The sequence below is a fragment of the Sebastes umbrosus genome, chromosome 20 (assembly GCF_015220745.1).
Source record: "Sebastes umbrosus isolate fSebUmb1 chromosome 20, fSebUmb1.pri, whole genome shotgun sequence".
Lineage (NCBI taxonomy): Eukaryota > Metazoa > Chordata > Actinopteri > Perciformes > Sebastidae > Sebastes > Sebastes umbrosus.
Genome location: NC_051288.1, coordinates 18,285,595 through 18,301,420, shown reverse-complemented (window position 1 = coordinate 18,301,420; position 15,826 = coordinate 18,285,595). Strand labels below are relative to the sequence as shown.

At 41.0% G+C, this 15,826-nt stretch overlaps 1 protein-coding gene across 1 annotated transcript; it reads right to left on the bottom strand.

Moving 5' to 3' along the window:
• Window positions 1–3,847: 3,847 nt before the first annotated feature.
• LOC119479087 (G-protein coupled receptor 26-like) lies at window positions 3,848–13,642 on the bottom strand. Its single transcript, XM_037754313.1, has 3 exons — window positions 12,210–13,642; window positions 10,297–10,410; window positions 3,848–6,856 (listed from the first exon to the last, which is right to left on the bottom strand). Exons 1-3 carry the CDS (start codon window positions 12,944–12,946, stop codon window positions 6,628–6,630), a joined length of 1,080 nt encoding a protein of 359 aa, XP_037610241.1. The 5' UTR covers window positions 12,947–13,642; the 3' UTR covers window positions 3,848–6,627.
• Between the last annotated feature and the right edge of the window lie 2,184 nt (window positions 13,643–15,826).

Below are 15,826 nucleotides of genomic sequence, written 5' to 3'. Positions count from 1 at the left end.
AGTTTGTCGTAGTATCGTTTAGTTTTGTGTGAAACAGCTCAGCGAACTACATCTCTCGTCTCCAATCCAATCCAAATTTATTTATAAAGCACATATAAAAACAACAAAAGTTGACCAAAGTGCTGTACAATTAAACTTAATAAAAAAACATAAAAACAACACTAAGACCAATTTAAAACCAACAGGACATTAAAATAATAAAAGCATTAAGACCAATAGGAAAGGAAAAAAGGATTAAAAAAGGCAACTCTCATGCCGAGCCAAAAGCCAAGGAACTTTCTTGACTTGCAAAATTATCTTTTAAACTGACAAACATCATATGTGTGATTCATGGCGCAATTGAAACGAGATCATCATATTTTTTCCAAAAAAAGCTCCCATGATGTTCCACCGGAAGGGGCGGGACTCTCTATATCCGGACTCTGGAACTGGAACAACTTACTGAAATGCTGCCTTCGTTAAGGTTTCTAATTACAGGTGTGTCTCTCCTGCTATGACATGTCAACATGTCTGCCGTGAAAAATGTCCACCGTTTTATTTGAGTGAATTCTTTGGAGTAAATTCATCCACCATTACAATGCCCTAAAAAACTACTGGGCCCTAATCTGCACCAAAAACTAACCAATTCAACTTCCCCCCTAAGGTTTCATTAAATTATGTTGTTTATTTAGATGTCCTAGCAGCAGCCACACATATGCCATAACTACACGGTGTACACACAGTCAAACAGAAAGCATGTGGTGGCATATGGGAGAGAAACAAGAGCACAAGTGGGATAATGAGCACCACATGCTTTTTGTTTGTTGATATATGATGCTGGATCCTCCATCACAATTCTCACAAATTCACCTACGTGTCATTCAAATGTGGTGGTTTGTTGGGGTTTTTTTTAGAGTTCGGATGACACAAAGCAGCATTCATAGTCCTCATTCGAGTCTTTTATTTTTGTATTTTTGTGGTTTTGCAACAGAAAAAAAATCCAAAAAACAGAACATTCATTCTTTGGCCTTTTCATACTTTCTATTTTTTTGTGGTTTTCCAAGTACCTGTCAAAATAGATGTTATTCTACGCTTTTTTTTTGACGAATGACTGGATAAATGTGTCATTTTACGTTCACACATTTAGGAGGAAAATTGATCTTCATTACACCACTGTACTAAATCACTTGAAAGCATGATTTATACAGATTTCACACACAAAAGAAATTCATAGGCTAGGGATTCAGACTTTCGGAGCTGTGAGGTTAACTCCTTTTGGTTTCTGGACCCAAGTCAAAGGGTTATGAAGAGAAAACAAAAAACATTCCTCTGTTTTACAGAGCGAGGTGTCCACTTTTCACTCCGAGTTGTGGTTTATTTCGCACTCAGAGGGGGTCGGTTGACCAAGTGGGTTGAGACCAACCATGATTAAGATGTGTCTTACGGTCAGTGCCGCCCACCTGAAGATAATCACCGGCTCCTGGGGTGTGAATCAGTGTACAGAATCTCAGACGTGGCCAACTCAGCCAGCCACTGATGTCGTTTCATTACCACCTGCACTGTGGTGTGAACAGAAAAATCGCTTCCCTCCGACTCAGAGTGATTGCAGGTGGAAACAGTCGGAATTGCTGCGGATGCAAAAGCTGAAAGTCTGTCGAACCCTCCCGTTGTTCCTTAAAGACGTGATTATGGCACTGATTTATCACTCCGTGCGATGCAGGCGAGAAATTTCCACTCATCACCAACATTTTCTGAGTGGTTAAGCTATCTTTTGCAGTGTTATTTTGAATTTTTTTCTCTCATCACTGAATCTCCTGAACAGACCAAAACTAACAATGGATTTATCCCACTAACAAGTGTTGATATAGCTTATTCTTCTGTGCCATGGAGCTCCACGGTTGTCTAAAAGCTATTAAAAACACATAAAACAAAAAGCCACACCATTATATTTGGGTGACACATCACTTCATTACAGTGAACATAACCAGGGCAGTTTATTTTGTGAAAAACACTGATTTGCAAGTTTGAGGAACGTAGAGAAAAAAGAAAACTGGCTGTGTTCAATGTAAGATTTCATCGTAAAGTTTGGGTGCTTAATTATTTTTATATAATTAAACTATTATTTTGTATACATTCCATGTTTTTTTTAGCCAATGGCAAACTGTCAAATCCTCATGGGAGTAGTTGCTGAACACTAACAACTCTGTTGGTCGTTACTCTTCTATATCTTTACATAGTTGTTTGCTGCTATATTAATACTCAGAATTTTGAATTTAGCACCTATAAAATGACAAGGTGTTTTAAGTTATCCATTTGAAAGATCTACCACAACCCAATGTGCAGAACTTGGACTACAGTAAGCTGTCTAAATTATTTATTTTTTTATTTCCATCACCACTATCGAAACCAAATATCTTCATCGTTATTATTAACAGATAACAGTCCTCATCACCATTATCATCACATCGCCACCGTCATCAACTGTTTGTCATCTTAGCCATCTGTAGCAGCAGCAGCAGCAGCATTGAGCCAGTGGTTTAATAAATTAGGAAGTACATAACAAAACACTTCAGGCAGTCACCATAACAAAATGAGGTATATTACACTCAATTCATCGTCACCTATAACAGTTCAAACTTAATTTGCATGTGAAGCAGCACATTCTGTAACACTCAAACAAATACAGTGTTGTCATAAATTACACATATCAAAAAGACTCAAAAATACTTTTCACGTTGTCATTTATCTAAATCTGTCAACATATTATATTGTGTTTAGCTTGTTTTTCACCAAATAACCATCATGTATGACAAAAATAACGACTCTACATCAGTGCAAAACATCAGCGAGGAGTTCAGCCCAGTCGCCAGGAGAAAATGTTGGCATTGTACATTTCTGCAAAACACGGGTATGTTGAATGTGGACGTTTTTGCATTGGGTCAGAGCAAGTGACGTAGTATATCGAGTGACCGTTATTGAAAGTTACGTTGTGTAATAAGGAGCATAACAAGCGAGAAAGTCCACTATGGGTAGGTGGGACTGGTTGTGGATGGGTCAAACAAACACAGGACTTTCACCCAGGAGATTGCTGTTCGTGTATCATGTGAAACCAAAAGTAAATGTTGACTTTACACTTGTTACGTAACGTTACGTAAGAATGTCTGCTACAGCCATGGATGTATTAAGAGAACTGGATACAGTGTTCGGAGGCGGGGCAGCGTTCATTTCTATGAAATTTGGTCAGTGGTGCATGAAGCCAAAAAAGTTTGACTTCCAAAGATAAAATTACCCGGATCTTCCGTCGATCTTCCGAATTAATTAGGTCCATAGAGCAGGCGCAGTAGCGTTTCTTTTAACTCCGCCCTCCCGGTCCGCGGTCCAGCCTTGGTCTGGGTCTCATTCATATGAACGGAGGAAGGGAAATAACTCTGGATTCGGCTATTAGTGCATTTTAAATCGTTTAGCACCTAATGATTTAAATAAGGGCTATTCAAGTGTTCATACTAGGAAGTTGATTCTCCTAAAAAAAAATTATCCGCTGAGTTACAGACGTCTCTTTCCCAATGTAAGTCTATGGGAAAAAGTATTTTTGGGCCCAACAGCATCACGTGACGGACACGGAAGTTTGGCCACTATAAAAACTTTCTTCAAATCTTGGCACATTTTCTGGGGGCTTGGCTAAGGGCGGTTGTTATTTATTTGTTGCGTTACGTTGTTGCATTACGTTGTTGCGTTACGTTGTTGCGTTACGTTGTTGCGTTACGTTGTTGCGTTACGTTGTTGCGTTACGTTGTTGCATTACGTTGTTGAGTTATGTTATGTTGTTCTGGTTATGTTACGTTGTAACGTTATTATTTTAACACAAATCATGATGTTTTTTCTAACCGTAACCGAGTAGTTTAGTTGCCTAAACCTAACCAATCGTTTCACAACATTAACAACGTGGCATTGTGTGTTTCTGCAAGCATGACTAGAGGCTGATATATTTATGAAATGCATTTTTGGGTCAGAAACGTCAACATTCAGCGTATCCCGTGGTTTGCAGTAACGTACCAACATTTGTTCTGGCGACTGGGTTGAGAAATTATCATCAAAAGCAGAGTTAGGGTACAGAAATACAAATTCTAGATCATTATGTGTTAATGAACGGAAGTGAATAAGGCAATGATTGACCCTATCTATATTGTTCAAGATGTGCAATTGTGAATGGAAAAACTCTAAACCGTCATATATCACAGAATTTAAGGCATCAGTTGTCTTGGAGTGTCATACAGTACTTCACAATGCATCATATATCCAAGACAGCCATTTCTCCTCTGTATTATCACAAATAAAATAAACATGTATCAATTAGTAATAACATAAATATTCTATATCCATCTTCTCTTCTATTTCCAGAAACATGAAGTGCAGCTACTAATATTTGGCTCACTGGGCATCATCGATCATTTTGGCACTGTGTGATACATCCAGTATCTCACTGTTGGCCCCGTTCATGTACCATCTAAACACACTGTATATCCAAATCCATCAAAAACGTTTGCAATATTCTCTGTTTTCTGAACTCAGGTGCTATCTACAGTTTGTCAACTCTATAACAAGTGGAGCCCAGTCACAAGCCCTCTGATACAGAGCTGCCTGTCTTCTGATACAGAACACAAATGGATATAATAGGTACAACATATAGTGAGTCAGATAACACTTCAGTCAAGAGGGCTCTTGGGCTTATAGGTCTTCAAGAAAGGCCTGGAAACTACTAAACTGCACAAGCAATGGGACTAAATAAATATACAGTAAAAAGGTGATATTGCCATCCTTCTATAGATATCAATCTCATTAAAAAACATATATACGCTGGTTGCCATGTATATTTCTTAAAAACACGAAACAGAGAGCAGAGATTATTTCTTTAGCTTTTCATGGACGGCCGTCATTGCTATTAAATACATCATATACATTTTTCTTTCCTGTCCGTCTTGCCCAAAATGTGTGATAAAGTATGAAGCGGTCTCTACGGTTTCACTCCTCTCTGTGAGCACAAACCCGGCCAAGTACAGTCCATCACGCTCCACTTGACTAAACAACCTGAGGGGCACATGTCAGTCATCTTGACAGCAAAGGCAGCCGGTTTTTGAAGGCCTATTTTTCCCGTTAAATCTCTGCTTGGCCGGGTCAGTAAGTAAGTCCTTCAAAACGATGGCAATTTGTTTACACACACGAAACACAGAAAAACACACACAGTCTTGCTTTCTTCCTTCGTTGGCCCTTACACTACAGGACAATGTACTAGAAAAATAAAAAGTACCTTAAATTTGTTAAATTGGGAGTGTGTTTAACCCCATCAAGTCTGAAATAACCTGAGCCGAACTGTCTGCTGTATGTTTTCATCTGTAATACAATTTGGGGACTGGTTTTGGTTAGGCTAGTTTTCAGTGCTACATACAGTGTGAACGTATCACTTGCAAACACTTTGCACAGACTAAAACAGACATACAGCCATTCCCTATCCTTTTTTCTTTAAACATAATATGAATACACAAATCCGGGGAAATACCGGAACTAAACAAATAGCCATTACTGCGGTGGCAGTACGCTCGTGGTTGCTCGTAGTGACGGCAGCTGCTGAAAACACGAACAGAACATGTAGGCGTCCTCGTAAAAGCCTTAAATTACACTTTAATCAATTTTAAATACATACCCATCTGTATTTATTATCTACGCCAACCATTTACGTAAGTTATTACGAGCAACCACAGACGCATTCCGCTGAAAGTCACCAGTTATCACGGTTAGCTGACACTGATGGTACGTGTCCACAGGGTCATTTTCCCAGCATTGCACGCTTGATGGCCCACTAGGCACCTGATTGGACGAATGCTTTCACTCGTGGGCTTCTGCTGCTGCCAGCTTTCAAAGAAGAACGAACATGGCGGCTCGTTTGGGTACTTTTTTCTTGTATATTATGAAAATAGTTCATCGAAATGTGTTTCTGAAAATATTTGAGGCGTGAAATAAGCCATGCAGTTGCCGAATCTTTCTTCATTTTAGATCAACAACGGCAAATGAGGAGCGGCCAACGTGACGGCCCGTCTCTCAAAACACAACGCTGCGCTACCAGAATGCATTACACGGCTGCTTACGTAGACAACAAATGGGAAGTGTGGAAATGACGGATCCTGTGGACATGAGTCACTAGGACTTGCCACCGCAGTAATGGCGTCGCTGGATGGTGGAACACACAAAGCGGTCGCCGGATTCGTCTATACTACAGTAATGTAAAACAAAATCAATGTATCGTATATGAGACTGAAAGCTATACCCTAGTTAGAATAATGAGGCTATGAATTGGCTGTTCTTCTTGGGCGAGCACATCTGTCTCTCCAGGTGGATGTGAAACCTGCCGTTGCTCATCGTCCTCACAAGTTCACTGCACTGATCGGCTGTTCTTGGAACTCAGTATGCAAGCACAGTGGTATTCCCTGTGCAGGGATTTGCCCTTGTCTGTAGTCACTGTTTTTTTGGCATATCAGACCAAATTCAAGCAGACGCGGATAGGAACAACCAATATTTGTTCTCTTCTTCATCGAAGATAAATCAGCCTCATATTTCCCTGACAGTCGCCGGGTCATCCCTCAGCCCGTATCACTGTCACTCTGCCGTCGGTATGCTGCGCACTTGGTTCTCGTGCCCGCGCCCGGACGCGTTCAGGGAGCTTCGCTTCAGCAGCCTGTTGATGATGTCAGTGCACGTCTTCTTGTACTGGTGTCGGAGCAGGGAGTACACAAAGGGGTCGCAGGCTGCCTTGCTGTAAGCTAAGCACTTGGAGACAATTCCCCAGTGGGGGTTGATAGGCACCGCTGGAAATAACTCCACGATCCTGCAGGCAAGCATAAAGAAAGGGTGGTGAGGGAGGGAGAGCAGGGCAAAGGCAGGGGCTGGAAAAGACGTGCATGCCCTAAGCTTATTATGCAGAAATAGAAATACATTTGCAAGACATTGTTGCCCATATGGGGCTTCTTCACTACTGCAGTTATGTAGAGAACATAAGAGTTTTTTTCTATATGGAGTCATTTATGTAAGTACTTATTCTCTCTAAAGATATTGTTAAAGATAAAATGTAGACAGCAGTTAAGTGAAACTACATTTAGAGTTCCTCTCTCTTTCTCTCATGCGTGTGGATATACAGCTCGTTCTTATTCCCAGGGCGCCAAATACCGAGTCTTAAGTCACGTGACTCGTCGGTATCGCCAGTCCCGTGAGTCGCTAGTCAGTGAAGTTACAGTCAACCACGACCGTTTCCTAACCCTAGCTAAGTGGTTGTGTTGCCTAAACATAACTTCTTGTGAAAACAGAAGTTTATTTTGAAGGGACACTATGCATGTAACGAGCGTATATTGACACACCGCAAGAGGCGTACCCCGTGCATCGGTTTCCAATGCCGAGGGGCACTGACCAAGCGGTGATATTTAACGAGTTGGGAGCGAGAATGTGTTGATAGGGGAGGTGGATCATCAAACACAAGTCTTTCATCCAGGAGAACGCTCTGTTTGTGTCCTGTGCATCACGTTACAATCAGCTGTTCGTTCGTGTACCGCGTTCACAACGTTCAGTGTCATTTTCACTGTACAAACACAGTAGTTTTAAGCCCATCATGTAGTTCTTTCCTAAACCTATCTATAGTGGTTTTCATGCCAAAAATAAAGTGACACCGAGGGGCGTGACAAAGCGGCGATATGTGACAAGTTAGGATGAGAACGTGTTGGGATTTACAGCGTGACGCTACTTGTCATCTCATTTGCAGCAAGCAGCGTAAATGTCAGAAAAGAGAAAAGCAGCAGAGCTACCGGAAGACTAAAACAGACCCGTCTGAGCAGTAATGAGTGTCTGGAAACTAGCCAATTACCTCTGATTGTTATTTAATTGAGTATTAGACTGAGGGCTGAGCAGAAAACCACAAAGGACAGAGGACAGTGAGTTCTTCCAGCAGTCTGGGGAAAGAAATACTCTTCTGTACTTCAGATACTGTATATCTGATTTAAAGAGGCACATAATGAGCTTTGTTGTCTGCATCTCAACGTGATTCCACTCATGCTCATAAAAACATAAAATTGGTGCGTTCACACTCATTTTTGCCACGTATAAAACCATTTTACCGTACGTGATGTCATAAAAGGTATAAAACAAAATTGCTGATCCTCTTCGCCTGCACTCTGTATGATTACTCTGTCCACAATCAGGCTCTGTCAGCACATTAACACTGGCCTGATATGGGCCAGTGGCCATCACTGGCATTTGCCCACACACTCCACGGCACCGAACAGGAGGTTAAGTCATCTGCCCCGGCGCACAGCGGGGCTTTTACTATACACACGATGACCCCGACAGCAAATGAGCTTTTAGCGTAATATATTCAGATTTTAATTAGTAAACTGCCATTTGCAGAATGAGAGCATGCACAGCGCTGCTATGCTCATTCATTACTGACAGTTTACTGATAAAACTGTGAGTGCTTGTTGTCCGAGTGGATCAAAAACTCAACGTTTAACTTTTTTTTTTTGACGACCTAGTTTCATTTCAAAAAGGTCTTCCAATTTAAGATTTTAATTAAAGATGTTAATGGGTGATTTATGAAAGATAAAACTCACTTTCATATCCTACCAGATAGTCATCTAATCTCCATCTTCATCTCCCCGACATCTTATGAGGTGAGGTACATTTAAATAAGATATATGGGTACTAATTTATGGAACCTTTTTCTCATTTAGGTCAAATTATGTCATAAAGGGATCTTGCAAAGTTGTAGTTTGATGGATGTCTGAAGTTGCACGTATTGGGTCATTTGTAGAGCTGCAGCGATTAATCGATTAGTTGTAAACTATTTAATTAAACACCAACTATTTTGATAATCGATTAATCGGTTTGAGTAATTTTCTAAGAAAAAAAGTAAAAATTCTCTGATTCAAGGTTCTTAAATGTGAATATTTTCTGGTTTCTTTACTCCTCTATGACAGTAAACTGAATATCTTTGAGTTGTGGACAAAACAAGACATTTGAGGACGTCATCTTGGGCTTTGGGAAACACTGATCATCATTTTTACACCATTTTCTGACATTTTATAGACCAAACAACTAATCGATTAATCGAGAAAATAATCAACAGATTAATAAACAATGAAAATAATCATTAGTTGTTACCTAGATTACCTGGGTGCTCTGGTGCTCGAGCATCCACCAGAAAGGTTGAGCACCCACTGGGAAGACTGATCAAAAAAATAAATGATTACATAAATAAATAAATAAATAAATGAAACTGCATCTTAAAAAAATGCATCTAGTTATACAACTATTACTGTATTACGAATCGCCATCCAATTAAAATTGTTACAGGTCTGAGCGACATAGTTTTATGTTGTGGCCAATGTGTATGTAAATAGCCCAGTGTTTCCCATTAATTGCTATTTCTTCATCGGATAACTGTTTAAAACACTTGCAGAACATGTTAACTTCTGTATTTGTTTACTTCTAATTATAAGTATTAGTAATAAGGATTTCTAGCTGCTCCCTAAGTTAAAGCTAAACATGGGGAAGCTGCCTTTTAACGTCTATGATGTTCAAATGTGGAACAAATTGCCAGAAGAGTTTGAGAAGACTTGAGCTCACCACAGACCAACCTGTTTACCATTGCTTTTAATATTTTTTTTCAAAAATCAAATGTATTTGTTAGTTTGTTTTATGGTTCTTATTCTATGTGCGTTTGCCTGTTTTTATTGTTTTTATCATTTGTCTTTGGGTTGCATTTGGGTATGAAATATGTTATAAAGTACTCTGCATGTATCTTTTGATATTTTGAATATTGTTTATAGTGGAGGTAACAAACTAGTCATAGGTTTCTTTCCTCTCCCTGCACACTGTATTTTTTTATTTTCTCTATGTTCTTTGTATGATTTACATACACTTTCCTCTCACATGTCCACTCATACATCATGCCTCATGCGACATCCTCTCTGTGTCCATTGATTGATGTGGATTTCAGCTAACTAACTGATGCACCCGACGAACTTGAGGAGAAAAGTGCTAATGCAGCAGCAACAGCAGAGCAGAGGCATATTACTTATCACAAGGTCAGCCAATCTCATCTTCCAACTCTGGCCGGTGAGGAGAGTAAGCAGAGAGGAGGCAGAGAGGAAGAGGAGAAGGAGGAGGATGAGGAGGAGGAGGGGGGGTTGACAGCAGAGGAGGGAGGTTTGGGGTATACCAGCAGAACAAAAGGGGCTGCCGCAGTGTGTGTGCCAGCGTGGTGGTTTCCCTCCCTCTCACCTTGTGATCACATAGGGAGCGAAGCAGAGCATAAAGGTGCCGATGAAGGTGCTGATCTTCCTCGTCGCTCTCTGTCGTCTTCTCTTCTGTTCCTCCAGGCAACGCTGGCGAACACTGGAAACACAGAAGGGAGACACAATGAGGGAAGACCAAAAAGTGTCTCCAGCAATATCACAAAAAAGACAGTATAGGAGTGGGTGTTTCATTCCTGTCGTGCAGGGGGTTAAATATAGGTGGCTGAGCTGAGGTAAAAATAATTGAGTTATCCTAAAGACACAAAGTGAGGATCTCCCCACTTGAAGAATTACAATTTCAACACCCTGTGTGTGAGCCTGAGTGCACCAAGGCTGTGATGTCATGATGACAAACTGCTTCAAGTAATAGGCTATGAAACAGAGGTCATCAATGTGAGGAATGGCAGGAGTTAGAACACTATAGCATGCACCTTATAGACAGTAGCTGTGATCTATACAGTATATAACCAAACTTACAAGGATGGATCTCTTACAAACACACACACACACACACACACACACACACACATTATATATTGTTTTTTCTAGAGGCAGAGTAAAGCAATCTCCGGATAGCATTTCAATAGAATCAGATTTTGCACTCCCTCTGAATACTGAGCACACATTTCAGATGTCAGCATCATTATCTGCACATTTCAGGCCTTATAAAATCAATATGAAAAGGAAGGATGACTCCAACTCCACTTCCTGAGTTTCCCCTCTTTTTCATCAGAGGGTTGATTTGTACAGTTTGTTCTTTTTTTTTCTCTAAATGCTCTCTTCTAACTAAACAATCTTTAAAATGTCCTTATTTGCTTTTCAAATGTTAGTCCACAGTGCAGACTGGTATAAGGTAGTAAGAGGTGCCCTGACTAACCATACACTGGTATAAGGTATAGTAAGAGGTGCCCTGATGCAGGTGCAACACAAGCAGAAATATACAAAGTTAAAGGTCCCATATTATAAAAAAGTGAGATTTTCATGTTTTTTTATTATAAAGCAGGCTTAAGTCCTATATAAATACTGTGAAAGTATTGAAACACTCAATCCACAGGGAAATACACACAGCCCGTATTCAGGAACTCTGCATTTGAAACAAGCTGTTCGGGTTTCTGTCCATTTGTGATGTCACGAATATACAATATTTAGACCCTTGACACAGTTTTAAACGTAAACATCCTAAATGTGTCACAATTTATTCCTGGTTGCAGTGTGTATGTGAATGTCATCAGCTGACAGGAAGTACACATGGACCCAAGCTGTTGCCTAGCAACGCGATTCCATTGCAATTCCGTCAAAATGCGCTAAAACAGAGCGTTTCAGACAGAGGGTAAATACAGGCATATTCAGGCCGACAGCATGAGGAAAATAAAGTTGTTTTTTTTAACATTACAGCATGTAGACATGTTCTAGTAGAAACACAGAATACAAATATGAACCTGAAAATCAGCATGATATGGGACCTTTAAAGGCGCCTCACTCACCTGGGGTGTATATCCACCAGCAGCACCAAAGTTTGCATGGTAATAACATCGATCCTCTTACAGTGAAACCTTGCCACTTTGAGCACTTTGAGGTATGTGACATACAGCACATTTCAGGCTTTAAAACTCAATATGAAAAGGAAGGATGGCTCCAACTACACTTCCTGAGTTCCCCCTCTTTTTCATCAGTGTTGATTTGTACAGTTTGTTCTTTTTTTTTTTTCTCTAAATGCTCTCTTCTAACTAAACAATCTTGAAAAATGTCCTTTTTTTGCTTTCCAAATGTGAGTCCAGACTGGTATAAGGTAGTAAGAGGTGTGTAATGGAAAATTACATTGTATGTAATGATGTCTCTTTATGCAATAGTGGAAAGTTACTGTCTGGAATATACAAAGTGAAAAGGAGCCTCACTCACCTGGGGTGTATATCCACCAGCAGCACCAAAGTTTGCATGGTAATAACATCGATCCTCTTGCAGTGAAACCTTGCCACTTTGAGCACTTTGAGGTATGTGACACACAGCACTATAAAAGACAGCAGGAAGGTGAAGGAGTGGAAGAACACGGTGAAGATGACGAACTGGGTCCTGGTGCTCGCCCTCGGGTTGGACAGGGTGCAGGACGCGTAGAGCCGGTGGTATCCCACCCAGGAGAAGCAGGTGGCCACCGTGGAGAAGGACGCACAGTGCGCCCACGTGTACCCGAGCACCAGAGCCGCGTCCCGGTGGCGCATCTTGGAGTGGTACCTCAGTGGGAACACCACGGCGATCCACCTGTCGATGCTCAGCGCAGCCATGCTCAGCATGGAGTTGGTGGACAGGAAGGTCTCCAGGAAGCCCACGATCTGGCAGAAACCGTCTCCACCGGGCTGAGCTTTACCCACAAGTCCAGCCAGAGTGAGAGGCATGTTGGAGACGGTGAGCAACAGGTTGCAGAAGGTGAGGTTGAGATTGAACAAGCCGGGCACCTGCTTGCGGATCTCCGGGTTGTAGAGGAAGCAGATCAGCACCAGGACGTTGGACAGCAACGACACCACGATGATCACAACCACCAACACAGAGAGAAGCACCTCCGCAGTGTCCATCCTGCATGTGGGCTCACTTATCCCCACTTTTTTGTGCGCATATCCAGTCTTCAGAATGGCATTAATCATCCATAACCGTGTCCAAGCATCCCTCAGATATCTCCACTGGTAGGGTTTCTCTTTTTTTTTCTCCCCATGCAAAAATGATGATCAGGGGGATTCCTGCATGATAAGAAGTATTTCCCCTTGTTTTTTATTCCTGCAGGAAAAAAACAGCTCTGGTGCCAAAGCTCTGCTCTCTTCTGGCACTGCGTCTTGCAGTAGTGGGGTTTTGTGTCGTCCTGCATGTGATGCGCTCTCGAGGCATCACCCAGTGCATGCACACTGCACAGTGTGTGGGCAATACTTGATCTCTCCCCAGACTCCTTCTGAGGAAACACAAAGAACATTAATAAGTGGGGATTCCTGCTAGAGGAAAAAAAAAAGAAAAGGAAATTGTAGTGATTCCCCCAGAGAGTTTCCTTCCTGTCACACCATACCAAACTTGCAAGAAAAAAAAACGTCAGATTTAAACAGTAAATGACAAATCTGATGCTTTTGTTTGTTCTCTTTTTACTTGGAACACTAGTTTATTATTATTATTATTATTTTACATAATACATTATGAATTATTCAATGATGCCACCATTGTCTGATGCATTCAAGGTGTATTGTTTTTCTTCTTTAAGGTCTCCTTTAGATTGCTTTTCAAGGAAGACCTGGATGCAGCAGTGACATGACTATAGATGCAACACAGGCAACATATCCTCCTGAGACCCAGCCCATTGACATGTGTCCTCTGTAGTGGACATTTTGTCCACTTGCATATCCTCTTACTCTTTTGACTTACTCTATCAATCCCTGGTGTATTGTAAAGAGGACATCATGGGCTTTCCAGTGATATGGCATGTGTTTTTTTTTAATCAAGTTGAATGTATTCTTGGTTTAATATCACTCTACGGCCATAATCTGTATCTGACATGCTGTAAAATAAAAAATAAAGTTCAAAAAGCCTAAATTGTAATTTTCTTTTAACCCTAAATAGGAAGGAAATCACACAAAAACAGTAATTGTAGTTCCCAGGAGGATATCCGGTAAAGGAAATTGTCACACAATATCCTGCTAAGAACACATATTTGAATTCAAATATTTAAATCGTCCATACACAAAAAAGGGTTGATGCAAAAGCAATTGTCCAGTGATTTTCTTTTCTTTTTTCCCACTCTCTTATTTTGAAACTGATTGTTAAAAGACAAATGAATTCATGTTTCATTGATTTTAAACCATCATTGCATTCCAGCAGCATCTCTATATTCTCCTCATGCTTTGCTCAAATATCTTCAAGTCTACTCCATCAGTTTGATAAGGAGCAACATCCTCCGTTTTCCTCCTGAAAGCCGGATGGATGACGCCCCCACACTTCTGCTGCCCCTCTGGACTTGAATGTGGGGGAATCTTTCCTCTGGAGCGTGGTGCTCATCCGAGTGTGCTGCGGCACGTGAAGCCGCTGGAGCAGCAGGGTGAGGTGGTGGTGGTGATGTGGTGGTGGTGATGTGGTGGTGGAGGTTGTGGGCTGCAATAAGGGGAAAGTGGGGGTGGGGTGTCAGAGTGAGAGTGTGTGGGCGGAAAGAGTTATTGTTACTGCATGCACATTGTGTTTGAGATGTGATACTAAGCAGGTCACCTCTTCATTCTCTCTCCTGGGTGGCAAAAAGGTGAACATGAGAGGAAAAAAGGGGAGTTTTCCTTGAAAAGGAGGCTCATTAAAATGCCATCCTGTAATGGTGTCTGTGGAGTAGCCTATATGTGCTGATGTTTGCTCCTGATGCAAGGAGAAGGAGGCTGCAGGGGGAAGGACAGACAGCCCTGCCAGCTGCTGGGTGTTATTAAGCTGAAATGTGTCTCCATCTTGTTCCCAGAGTAAAGCTGTGATGGATGCATTTCCAGCATTATACTTGCACGTGTGATGGTGCCATCAGCATTTAGAGAAAGGAGCACTCCGAGCAGCGCTGTCATGCAGCTCCTTGTGCAGCTCTCTGCTGTCAGTTCAGAGGCCTTATCGGCACAGAGCCACCAGTTGATCTCAGGCGCAAGAGCAGCTTCTCCTAGGTGTCACTTTAATTATTCTTTTTATAATTAAATGTCAGCTCCGCAGACAATAAAGGCATCCTAAAAATATAGCTTTGAGTGATATGGATGGAGGTTTAATGTGCATGGCTGAGAGGGTGGATTTTTGTTGTTCTAGCTGGCAAATTTTCTTTAAAAAAAAGTGAGTTTTTTTGCCAAAGATGCATCAGTCAGAACAAAGCCACACAGACATCCCCATTAAGCACCGTGCCACATTAGACGGACGTGCACGGAAATAGCTTTTGATAAGGATGAATGGTGTTTTCAAAGATACATAATGTCCTCTTTTATTCCACCTGAAAGAGGCTTAATTTGAGGAGAGCATTATGTCCAGGCAGGTCCCTGTAAATGAGGTCTGGACACATGGGCTTTGACGCCTCCTGGCCTCAGGTAATATCACCTTTGTCTGATGTTGGTCGAGTACGTCTCACGGATTAATCAGAGACACGATAAACACACAAAATGTTAACGGCTCTTTGCCTATTTTTAGGAGGTAAATGTTAATAAAGTCAATCCAGGTAAAAGCCATTACGTCGTACTGATTTCATCATCCATCCATCACGAAACATTGATAAGAGGGATTTTTAAGCTTTGAGACTAGATCGTGCAAATGAATGCAAAGTTTGTGCCTGTAACAGTGGTAGCAGGTTTCAGTTTATTTACATTATCTATGTCTATTCTTTTTTCTTTTTTGATTAATCGATTCATTCTTTAGTCTACAAAATGTCTAAAGATGATGAAAAAAATGATTTTTCACAATTTTGTTTGTTTTGTTCAACCAACAGTTCAAACCCAAGGATATTCAATTATGAAAGATATAAAAACAGAAACAATGCAGCAAAT

What these genes read in the sequence shown, in the direction of transcription:
- LOC119479087 (XM_037754313.1), bottom strand. Translation starts at nt 12,946, where the DNA reads ATGATTAATGCCATTCTGAAGACTGGATATGCGCACAAAAAAGTGGGG. An exon ending in CTGGTGGATATACACCCCAG is followed by an intron (nt 10,411 to 12,209) that starts GTGAGTGAGGCT and finishes CTGTGTTTCCAG; the next exon opens with TGTTCGCCAGCGTTGCCTGG. An exon ending in GCTCCCTATGTGATCACAAG is followed by an intron (nt 6,857 to 10,296) that starts GTGAGAGGGAGG and finishes GCTTGCCTGCAG; the next exon opens with GATCGTGGAGTTATTTCCAG.